Consider the following 10,991-nt stretch of genomic DNA (forward strand, 5'->3'; position numbering starts at 1 on the left):
TCGAGAGACGAAAAGACGGCCCTGATTTCGAGCCTCGCGGCACCGTCTGCATCCCAGAAATAGCGCAAGCGCCTTTCCAAAAGCTTTAAGGCCCGTGAACAAGCGTATAGAAGGAGCTCACGATTGGCTGGAGGTTGCGGGGTGCGGTCCGGCATCGCTACGCAACCGCTATATCCTCGTTTTCGAATATTACCGCGACGATGGCCGTTCCTCGTGACAGTGTTCGACAGACAGCAACCATACCATCTACCAGTTTCTAGACCACGTAGAGAACAATTTCTCTTTTCGTCGCGAGTACAACAATCCATCCATCCAGTTCGCGACTTTTTTCACGACGATCTTTTTTTCGTCGTATTGTCGACAATTGTCCAGCCGAAAGTGTTTCTTAAATCTTCTCGTCTCTTTAAAATAAATTAGCTTGTTAATAATAAAAGAGAGAGAGAAAGAGAGAGAGGAAGAGAGAAAAAGAGAGAGTAAAAGATAAAAAAAAAGTAAAAAAAAGTATAAAAGTAAAAAAAGAGAATCGCGCCACCATGGTATGTTCTATTGATGATATCGTAAGTCGTCGCCCTGGTAAACATACACGTTTTCCTTTTGTACATTCTCTCTATATTTATTTATTGTATTTTTTTCTTTTCTTTCTTGATTTAATTCATCACTGTGCCTCGCCTTATCTCTGTGGTTTTTCTTCACTCTTCACTCTTCACTCTTTTCTTGTAATCGGACGAATTGGAATTTCGAATTATTTTATTTGATCGAAGAAATATATATATATATTATATTGAAAAATTCTTCGCAGTTCTTGTGATAGAAGAATAAATATTAATATTAAATTATTGAAGAATAATTAAATATGATAAAAAAAATTGATTTTTCTTTTTATATATGTATCGATTACTATATTATTTTCGTTCCAACATAAGAATTTAAGTAAGTTTCAATTTTAAAAGGAATTTGTTCCGTTCCGCGTGGAGAAAAGATTTCTTTTTTTTTTTTTGTGTGTGTGTCTTTCGTAAATTGGAAGAGACTCCATGATCCAGATGGAGATTTTTAATTTAAGTATTAATTTTTTTCTGATTCTTTCGAGAAAAGTATTCGAGGTGCACCTCATTTGTTTCGTTCACACGTATTAAACCATCAATCATCCATCATGCTTCAGGAGTTAAATTAATAATGGTTTGAAACACCAATTCCTCCGCTTCCGCTGCAGTATGCCTGCACCCACTATTTTCTTTCTTTTTTTTTTTTTTTCTTTATTCTTTTTTCTCTTCTTTCGTATAATATCTCTTCTCGCCTGTTCTGACTTTTGTTTTAGTATTTTTTTTTATCTGTCTAAACAGTAACAATGATCTAACAATCGATCTAAAATCGGGAATTATTGGTCCAGAGATGCGAGGTCGTGGAAACGTGATTGTTTCTTACATGGCGAACTTTCTCGGACCTTCCTTTTCCGTGTTGATTTATTCATTAAGATAAAATCGAGTCAAATATATATATAAATATATATATATATATCGTATTGCACGATACGAGGAAAATTAGAAAGAAAAATTATTGAACGAAACGAATGAAATCAACAAGGAAGAAGGAACACGGCCCGATGTCCGACTATTCACGATCGTTTCTACTGTGTTCGATCATCGTAAAATTATTTTTTTTTTTTAAATTCAACTGTAAGATAAAAAGAATAATATTTGATTAAAAGAAAAGTTGCACGAATTTTCTGAAAAAAAAAAAAAAAGAATCATTGGTTAACCATGCACGTCACTTCGAAATCTTCTTGACTTCAAAACATTAATTTCAATAACGGAATGTTTCTTCGTCTCACAATGTTTAGACATGATCGAGATTTATTAAAAACGATTCACAATTTTAGAATCTTCTTTCTCTCTTATTAATCCCTGATATATTCGGAGATATCAAATTTCATCTTTCTCTGTTCGCAGGCCGACGAACTTCCCCCTGAACAAATTGCTGGTACGTATCAGAATATTAAAAAAAAAAGAAAAAAAACAATTTTAACCATTCATCGTTCGACCATTTTAACGTGAACCATCTTGCAAAGAAAAAAAGAAGAAAAAACGAAAGGAAAATCGTCGTACCGAATCGAAGAAAATTCGAGGAAAAAAAAAAAATTCAAAAATAAAAAAGCTTGCACGGTATCACCGAACGAACATCGGCCGCGCCATTCTTGGTATTTCAATCGCGTCGAAATCGTATCGTGTTTACTGGACACGGCGCGCTAAATTTAATCGGGAGGCCCGATGTTCCTTCGTCACGTTTCCCTTTCGCCCGTTTCCTGACCCTTCTGCCTGGCGAACAAGGGGGCTCGTTCAATCGTTCCGGAAGATCCCGCGCCGATGTAACCGAACCGTCTATCTTTAGGTACACCCTGTTCATCGTTTTATGTCGGAAGCCAACTACGTCTCGTGTCCCGGAGGAAATCGTGGCCTCAGTTCGTACGCCAATTCTAGAACAAAGAAACTCTGTATTTACGGGAACCGTGTAATTTCGGTTGTTGTTTGTCGAGCGGCTTAGCGAGAGGGGAGAGAGAGAGAGAGAAAAGAAAAAAGAGAGAGGAGGAAACTTGGGAATTTTCATTAGAGATGATTATCTTGATGAAAATAATTCGACAATTAGGATTGTTTTTAATTCATTTGATAACATTGATTGGACAAGTTTCGAATTATTTTTGGTACGAGCGAGTTTTCATCCAGTCAATCGGGTCCAATTGTTCGTGTTTCTTGAACTTGATTTTTTAACACGTTCCTTTTTTTAAAGGCTTCTTTATACAAGTTTGTTTCTTTTTTTTACTTGTATTAAAATAACTTGTCGATGTAGAGGAGTATTTCGATTTTTATTCAAAGTTTAAACGGAGGGGAGAAAAGAAAATGAAAACAGAAGAATAAACGGGTCAGATAAGTTATCTAGACGCCACGTTCCTAGAGTTTATTTATGCTTCAATTCGATCGGGGGCAGCCAGTATAGGCTGCCTATGTATAGCTACGGAACCGCCTTAGTATGATGAGAAGGTATCGCGTGACGATTCGATCAGAGGGAATCGGATTGGTAAAAATAGAGGAAAGAAATTTCTAATAGAATCAAAAAATAGAAGCTCGTAACGTCCCTCTGGTTGTGAAAAAAAAATGAAATAATCGAATTATAATGACGCGGCAAAGACATTTGTCTTCTAGCAAATGTGTATAGATTTTTTTTTTAAATTTTTCATCGAGCTTATATCTTTTATTTTAATAAAAACATTTTTTTTGATTAATTTAAAAAAATTCTTTGTCTTCTATATGTAATGAAAATAATAAGAAACATTTTTTTTTTTTAAAAAGATTACTAGAAGGTCAATAAAAAACAAACCATCGCATAAATTAGTTTTACACCAGCCAGTCGACAACGATAAATAAACGTTCTAACTAGCATGAACGATGGTGCATCAAGCCAAATAAGCTTTGAGCCAGAATTGCGAGCGAAAGGGCATTAACATCGGTTTCTAAATTCGTAACTGTATCGTAGATACAGCTTTCAACGCGATAAAATATCACTTAAGATTAGTCATATTTCTCTTAAAAAAAATTTCTATTCTTTATTTTCCAGTTCTTCGCAAAGCGTTCGACAGCTTTGACAGGGAGAAGAGTGGTAGCATTCCCACTGATATGGTGGCTGATATTCTCAGATTGATGGGTCAACCTTTCAATAAAAAGATTCTGGACGAATTGATCGAAGAAGTCGATGCTGACAGTAAGTAGTTCAAATCCGATATTGATCAAACGTTATTATGATGTCTAAAATTATAATTATTATGATAATTTAAGATAGATATTAGGATAATTGGTGTAACAAAAGAGTAAATTAATAAATTTCTGAATGAAATTTTACTTCTCTCTTCATAGAATCTGGACGTCTTGAGTTTGAGGAGTTTGTTACGTTGGCAGCGAAATTCATTGTTGAAGAAGATGCAGAAGCATTAGAAAAAGAACTTCGAGAAGCTTTCAGACTCTACGATAAAGAAGGTAAATACATGTTTACCTGTATAATTTTTGTAATCTTATTTAACTTTATCTTACTTTTCTTTTCGTTATCTTGCATCTTTTTGTATTGTTTTGTAATTTTTTTTTTATATTATAGAGAAAATATAAAAATGTAACAAAAAAAAAATGAAAGATTAAGTTTATCGTATTATTTGAATCAAAGAAATTTTTATTGAAAAAATTTCTATTTCATTATAAAAATATTTCTCAATATTTTCTTCCTATTATTTTTTCAACTTAATTTTGACACTAATTTTTTATAAAATTTATTTTTTTTCTTTTTATTAAAATATTAACAACGGACAAATCATTAAATTCATTATAATTATATCATTTGCGATTTTCGACAAATTAGGGATCGAAATAGTAGACAGAATAACAGAAAAATGGCGCGAAATAAGAATAAAAAAGATATATTAAACGAGAATAGCCGAGAATAGCTAATTCTCCGAAATTTGTGCTGCGTAAAAACAGTACCGGTCTCCGTTTCGTTTCATGGGAATGAAAGCCGACCGAATTTGAGAAGACTTATGCCTCCGGGAATACGGCCAAGAAATGGGCTCGTTTCGTCATCGAAGTCTCCATGAATTACGATCGAGCCAAAGACTTTTAGATGTACATGTATTAATGCGACTATTCGTTTAATATTTTATCCTCTTCATTAGTAGATAATAATAAATTATCTTTCTCAATTTTATTATTGAAAGACATCGTTGATACTTAAACAGAATACTTTGTTATAGGAAATGGTTATATTCCGACTACATGCTTACGTGAGATCCTTAGGGAATTGGACGATCAATTAACAGACGAAGAACTGGATATCATGATTGAGGAAATCGATTCTGATGGATCTGGTACTGTTGATTTTGATGGTAAGAAAAAATATAATAAATTAATAAATATTTTTAAATTATTATTGAATTTATTTAATTTGATAAATCATACTTATTGATTCGAAACTATTCTCATTGTGATCGATATTATAAAAGTACTTTTAATTATCACTATTTCAATTGGTGATAAACGTATTCATAAAAATATAGTTAATAATCAATTAAATAGTAGTGGAACATTTGTTGTCATATTGAAGAAGTTACATATGTTGTCTATTGAATGCTTTTTCAGCAATATACATTGATTGCGGAGTTTATTTACACATACATGTACTTAAATATGTACATTATTGAATCGAGATTATCGTACTTAATAATATATCACTTAATATACCATTATTTATGTACTTACTTAAAAAATTAACATGTTTTAAATTTTCGAAAGTTTATTTATCAAATATTTTTTATTTCGATAATCCATTTTTCTTCTCATTAAATATTTTTTTTTTATCTTTTGTCTAATATAAAAGTTACTTAAATAGAATTTGCGTAAAATTATTCAGTATATTCAATGTTTAGAATATATAAATCATAATCTAATTTTATGTAAGATCACTCAATTTTTTAAATTTTCTAATGATTGCGAATTGAATCACTCCAACTTTAATACACAAATCCTGGCATCTTCTTAGAACAACAAACAAAATGCATTACATATCAACGATAATTTATTTTTGTATAACATTGCCAATAGTCACAAATAAAAATGTCTCAAATATGTATGGACATATATAAGAGATGATTATATACTTGTTGTTTACTTTTGTTTGAATCAATTACAAACATATTTCACTATTTTCTAAGTTCACTATTTTCTAAGTTAGTCACTAAAAATTGATATCATTTGTGATTAATTTATTACAAAAATTGTTATATAAAAGAAAAAATAAAATATTTTTAATTTTTTTATTATAGTGTTCAAAATTAAAAAATATTTTTTTTTAAATAAAAAAATTAAAAATATAACTAAAAATTTTATCTATATTTAATTTTTTGGATTTGAGCAATTATAAATGTTTTGTTTCAGAATTCATGGAAATGATGACCGGAGAATAAATATTCTTACATGTTGATGATTCGTTACGATTCAAAGACAATACAAGTGCGACGATTACATTCAACTCTCAAACTAATTATCTGCGTGTCTTTTAAAAAAAAATAAAAAAAGTTGCAATGCAAAAAAGAACGGTGCCTAAAAATGTGCAAAGGTTATGTCTTCCAACGTTATGACGCGTCTTCGTTTGTTGGCCATATCTCGGGACGATTTAAAATGTATGGCTTCAGTGTCATGGGAATGCGTCTACAGATTTTTCTTCTATTTTAACGAGTACTTTAACTTAATTTTTTCGTACGCAAGTTGTGATTATTGTGTATTGTTAACGTAATAAAAATCACGAGTTCCAATACATTTGCATCGCGCCTATTAAGTTTTTCATGGACAGTATTTATTTGTTGTTAATAAAACACTATTAAAAAGATATATATTGAAATTTATTTTTCTTAATAAAAATTATTAAAATAATAATTTGCTTATATAATTTTCAGGAAAAGACAAAATCAAGTGATTGATTGCCTAAACTTTTTATTTATTTTAACATTTGATTTATAATCACAATAATTTGAGATTTCTTCATAATTGACATGTCAATAGTCATAAACGTAACATAGTATAATATTTTTAAAAAAATAGAGTTGCTAACAATAGACTAGAATAACTATAATAGTGGCACTAATAAACTATAAAGTTTTACTGTAAATTTGTTCTTGGAATCTTTGAAGTTCTCTAATTGCGAAGGAGCATTCGCTAAACAAATTTATATTTTTAATAGAATATATTATTAGAATATATATGTTAATGCATCATGAGAGAGAATCAAATACATTAGAAAATAATGTATGACTTAGAATATTACTCGCATAAATGTGGACTAGACTATACAATCAGATATAAGAGATTATAACTAGTTCAATTAGGACTAAAATTTTTTCTTTTCACAAAGAATTTTCATAGAGAACTTTTATTAATAATTTCAACTATGTTTTAAATTTTTTTTAATATTATATCAGAGCAATAATTCCAATATTTCATTAATTTTATTCGTGCAGTTGAGCTACCTTACTTCATATATACTAATTTATATTTATCTCTATCAGGGTACTTGGAATGATTCTATATACTTCCAATGGTCCTCACATGCTTAAAATGATAAACGTTCTTCTTTTACATATACATATATATATATACAACGATTTTTAAATTGTAATGTAATGTTGATTTATATATTTTTTATCTTCTCTGTATTTTCCTTTTTTAATCAGAATAAATAGTAATGTTTACTAGAAAGATTAAAACGGGAAAAATATAATTTCATGCACTTGAAGTTCTGCGAATTGTGTGTGCGTCTTTGATATATTATTGGCTGAGCAAAATATTTGCAAAATAGTATTAGAAAAATAAAGAAATTTTTTGATCGGTAACTTGATTCTTCGTCATTCTTCGTCATTGTACGTACCGGAACCTTATACAAGAGTTTGCAAATCATCATCCTCCAAGTTTTTATTGTCGGAGGGCGATGATAAAGGTCACATTTTAAACAAATGTGGAAATTCATTGCTAATTTCACGCACCGATTGTTGATCTTCTTGACTCTCTCCAGTTTCTTCACAGAATATTCTGTAACAAACATTTTTTCAGTATTATCTTAATAATTATGATTAAAATAAAATTATAACAAATATTTTAATATATTGACCTTGTAAAGCATTTCAAGAGATCTTCTGAACGATATTTATGTTCATTATAGCTCGAAGTACGTAATACTCTTCGACATAATTCCAAATATTGTCTACGCTATAAAATAAAAAATTATATTTTTTTTTCTATATTGATAATAAAATTTTGTTTTATTCTTCAATACCTTATCACCGGGAAACATATCGTATAATTGACGTAATATAATATCGATTAAAACAAATACGTCATTTGTATAGAAGAGGCCTGCTGTGACATCGTTGCTGAATAGGTCGATAAATAGTTTTAGTACAGAATGAGGTGGCGACGGTTCATGATCGAATATTCGCACAGGATCCTCTGTAATAGATCACAGGTTTGCTGAAATTTATTTATTTTATGTAAAATACGTCTTATTTTGTTTTACCTTCTCTATTAAATAAAAGTAAGATTTTTTCAGTAAAATTTTTTGCCACTGTTCTTTCCTTTAACGCATTCAAAACTATATTTTCTGAGTTAGTGAATTGTAAATTGTATGATAATATTAAATTTACAAACAAATCCGGAATTTGATCTTCCAAGTCCATATCAGGAGGATTTTCTATTAAATCCAAAATAAATGTTATAAAATCCGGACCTAATTGCTCTGTAATAAAATTTGGAGAATTATATTTTGTATCAAATAAAAAGGAAGGTGGGAGAAGTAGGATAAAAATACAACAGATATAACACATTACCTACTTTACTCACCCAAATGTGTAACTGGCATAGGTTCACCCATTGAAAAAATCATAGTAAGTAATAATGAAGAATAATTTAATTTTGTTACATTTCTGGAATTACTCCTCATATCTCTATTAAAAGATACATGTTAAGTTGTTAATCAAATATCATATGAATATAATATATTAAACATTACCTTGCTAATTCCATAGGTAATATACTATTTAACATTATAGTTAAGATAACAGAATCTAAACTACACATTACTCCAAATGATTGCAAGAGTAATTGTCTAATAGTCCATCTTGGCTCCATTTGATAATATTGTATCAATATATTAACTCCATTATATTGATTCTGCTGTAAAACATATCTAGATACATTTGCATCTGCATTGGTCTGTAAAATTAACAAATTATATAATATAATTGATTTGAAAACAATATTACATTTTTTTTTAATGTAATATTTAACATACCAATATAGAAGTAAGTTCCTTTATATAATCAACAATAATAGATTCATCTTCATAAAGCATCCAATTTCTCTGTTGAGAATCTTCTTTACAAGAAGTAAGCTCTGTAAAAATCACTTTCAATCTATTAGCATCATATGTTTCTTCTATGCTCATTTGTGATACAGTAAATGGTGTTTCTAATTGATGCAATAATGCATCAAAATAATGGCTCACATTTTGAGGCAACAATTGTTGCAGGCCAGAAACAACTACTGTTACTGCTACTTTTGACATTTCATAACTTAATTGAGTATTCCTACGTACTTGGTCAAGTAATTGATAAGCAGTATGAGAGTTAATATCACATAATGAAGTTTTTTTCTTTATAGGTGAACTAATGGGGGTATGTTGAGAATTACTCTGAGAAGGACTTTTACGAATTTCTGTTTGAATTTTTTGTGTCTCAGAAGAAGATTGACGTGAAAGAGATTGTACCCTTTGATCATTTATAGATGTACGTTGACATTGTGGAACAACTGGTGCTTCTTCTTTCCCTATATTAGTATGCATAGTTGTTTGTGCTGTCATATATGAAGTATTACTCTGAACAGTACTAATATCTCCATCTTGAGTATTACAAACAAGCGATGAACATATTTCTTTAGGTGTTGTGTTTCCAAAATCAGGAGGCATTGGAGCTTGTTTCTTAGGTTTCTTGTTAGTTTCTGCTTGTCTCTTTTTTTCTATTAATCTCAAAAGAAGATCTTGCTTATCTAAATGCAATCCAGTCTGTTTTTTAGTTTCAGTTTTCACATTTTCTATACAATCTTCTAGAAATTCAATCAATACTTGAGATGGAACCTAAAAAATATTTAATTTTTAATTTTCTTTAGATTTTCAATTACTTATTATAATAATCTCATTACCTTTACAGTGGTGACGTAATTCGAGGGGATATATCCAATTTGACCGTCCTTATTAACGACCTGCCACCAATTTCTTTGTTTAGTATTGCTCTGATATAAAATAAAATAATCGCCCTCTTGAAAGCTGAGGGTTTTTGCGAATGTAGCCTTGAAATCGTAGAGAGCTTTAAGCACTTCATAATTCTCTGTATTAAATGATTGATAAAAAATATTAGATAAAAAAAATGCAGAAATTGATAACTGCAGAGAAATCGATCATCCGACTTACCTAACCTCATGGAATTGTCACCCATGATCACGTATTGAAATGGAAAGTGATATTTGTTCTCAAAGAGACAACGCCCAGGTGAGAAGTAAACGGGCGGAGAACCGCCTACCTCCGTTCACTAATTTCACTTTCATTCCTGCTCGACATATTATTTTTTTACGGTGTCTTTTTTTGTTGGCTAACTATATAGATGAATTCGAGAGGGCCCTCTATATCGTAAGATTGGCATAAGCCGAATGTGAATGATGCTAAATTGAAATAGCAATATGATACGAAGACTTCTCAACGCATGGGCAGATTAAAATTTTGCATATATACTTCTATATCTATAAAACGTTTCAAGATATGTTGAAGTTAGCTCAAATAAAGATAGCAATATATTTCTTAAATATAATATAGCAGTGAAAAAATTGAAATTGTATTTAATTTAATTATATTTGAGTACTTTTAAATATAGATATCGCGAATAGACATTTTAAATAGTTATCAAATAATCTTCTTCTCTTTAAAAAAGGACTATCTTGAATCAATTTATAACATAAATTTCATTAGTTAGTTACTTGCACGTTATAATCGATGGAAATTACTCAGTGGGTAATAAAGTTATAAATTTGAAACTAAAATATAGTTTTCGCAATATCTTTTAACCTGAAATAGAAATTGCAATATAGAAGAAATTCTAAATCGAACCATACTTTACATTTAACGTGATAAACCATACGAATTTCGTAAAGAGCAATAATCTGGGTACTATCCAATTCCAATTATAATGTTCTATCATATAATATTCGGATTTCAAACGTAATTGGTAAAACGATAGGGTAAGCTTAAGAATATTAGCGACAGTGAAATAATCAATAAAATTAATATTTAACACTAGAAAGTAGAAATTTATATATTTTACGGCTCTTCATAAACAAAAAATTGTTTATATATAATTTTGTGTATAT

At 29.8% G+C, this 10,991-nt stretch overlaps 2 protein-coding genes across 5 annotated transcripts; one reads left to right on the forward strand and one right to left on the reverse strand.

Annotated features, from left to right (window-relative positions):
- The first annotated feature begins 60 nt into the window (after nucleotides 1-60).
- Nucleotides 61-6,416, forward strand: LOC107995871 (troponin C, isoallergen Bla g 6.0301). 3 transcript variants are annotated; one of them, XM_017053596.2, is made up of 6 exons: nucleotides 61-557; nucleotides 1,947-1,977; nucleotides 3,607-3,750; nucleotides 3,903-4,022; nucleotides 4,784-4,915; nucleotides 5,964-6,416. In XM_017053596.2, exons 1-6 carry the CDS (start codon nucleotides 534-536, stop codon nucleotides 5,990-5,992), a joined length of 480 nt encoding a protein of 159 aa, XP_016909085.1. In that variant the 5' UTR covers nucleotides 61-533; the 3' UTR covers nucleotides 5,993-6,416. The 3 variants fall into 3 exon arrangements, with proteins under 3 accessions (XP_016909085.1, XP_016909086.1, XP_061938180.1); XM_017053597.3 differs by having other exon boundaries at nucleotides 61-536; XM_062082196.1 differs by having other exon boundaries at nucleotides 61-536; nucleotides 4,784-6,007.
- An 85-nt stretch (nucleotides 6,417-6,501) lies between these two features.
- Nucleotides 6,502-10,182, reverse strand: LOC107995869 (NCK-interacting protein with SH3 domain). 2 transcript variants are annotated; one of them, XM_017053593.3, is made up of 9 exons: nucleotides 10,042-10,182; nucleotides 9,774-9,958; nucleotides 8,869-9,708; nucleotides 8,587-8,789; nucleotides 8,418-8,521; nucleotides 8,095-8,313; nucleotides 7,855-8,027; nucleotides 7,690-7,787; nucleotides 6,502-7,610 (listed from the first exon to the last, which is right to left on the reverse strand). In XM_017053593.3, the coding sequence occupies exons 1-9, from the start codon at nucleotides 10,064-10,066 to the stop codon at nucleotides 7,520-7,522; spliced, it is 1,938 nt and encodes a 645-aa protein (XP_016909082.1). In that variant the 5' UTR covers nucleotides 10,067-10,182; the 3' UTR covers nucleotides 6,502-7,519. The 2 variants fall into 2 exon arrangements, with proteins under 2 accessions (XP_016909082.1, XP_016909083.1); XM_017053594.3 differs by lacking the exons at nucleotides 6,502-7,610; nucleotides 7,690-7,787 and having other exon boundaries at nucleotides 7,885-8,048.
- Between the last annotated feature and the right edge of the window lie 809 nt (nucleotides 10,183-10,991).

The sequence above is a fragment of the Apis cerana genome, linkage group LG11, assembly GCF_029169275.1.
Source record: "Apis cerana isolate GH-2021 linkage group LG11, AcerK_1.0, whole genome shotgun sequence".
NCBI lineage: Eukaryota > Metazoa > Arthropoda > Insecta > Hymenoptera > Apidae > Apis > Apis cerana.

What these genes read in the sequence shown, in the direction of transcription:
- LOC107995871 (XM_062082196.1), top strand. An exon ending in TCCCCCTGAACAAATTGCTG is followed by an intron (nt 1,978 to 3,606) that starts GTACGTATCAGA and finishes TTTATTTTCCAG; the next exon opens with TTCTTCGCAAAGCGTTCGAC. An exon ending in CGAAGAAGTCGATGCTGACA is followed by an intron (nt 3,751 to 3,902) that starts GTAAGTAGTTCA and finishes CTCTCTTCATAG; the next exon opens with AATCTGGACGTCTTGAGTTT.
- LOC107995869 (XM_017053593.3), bottom strand. Translation starts at nt 10,066, where the DNA reads ATGGGTGACAATTCCATGAGGTTAG. An exon ending in TTACCTATGGAATTAGCAAG is followed by an intron (nt 8,522 to 8,586) that starts GTAATGTTTAAT and finishes ATCTTTTAATAG; the next exon opens with AGATATGAGGAGTAATTCCA. An exon ending in ACTTTTATTTAATAGAGAAG is followed by an intron (nt 8,028 to 8,094) that starts GTAAAACAAAAT and finishes GATCTATTACAG; the next exon opens with AGGATCCTGTGCGAATATTC.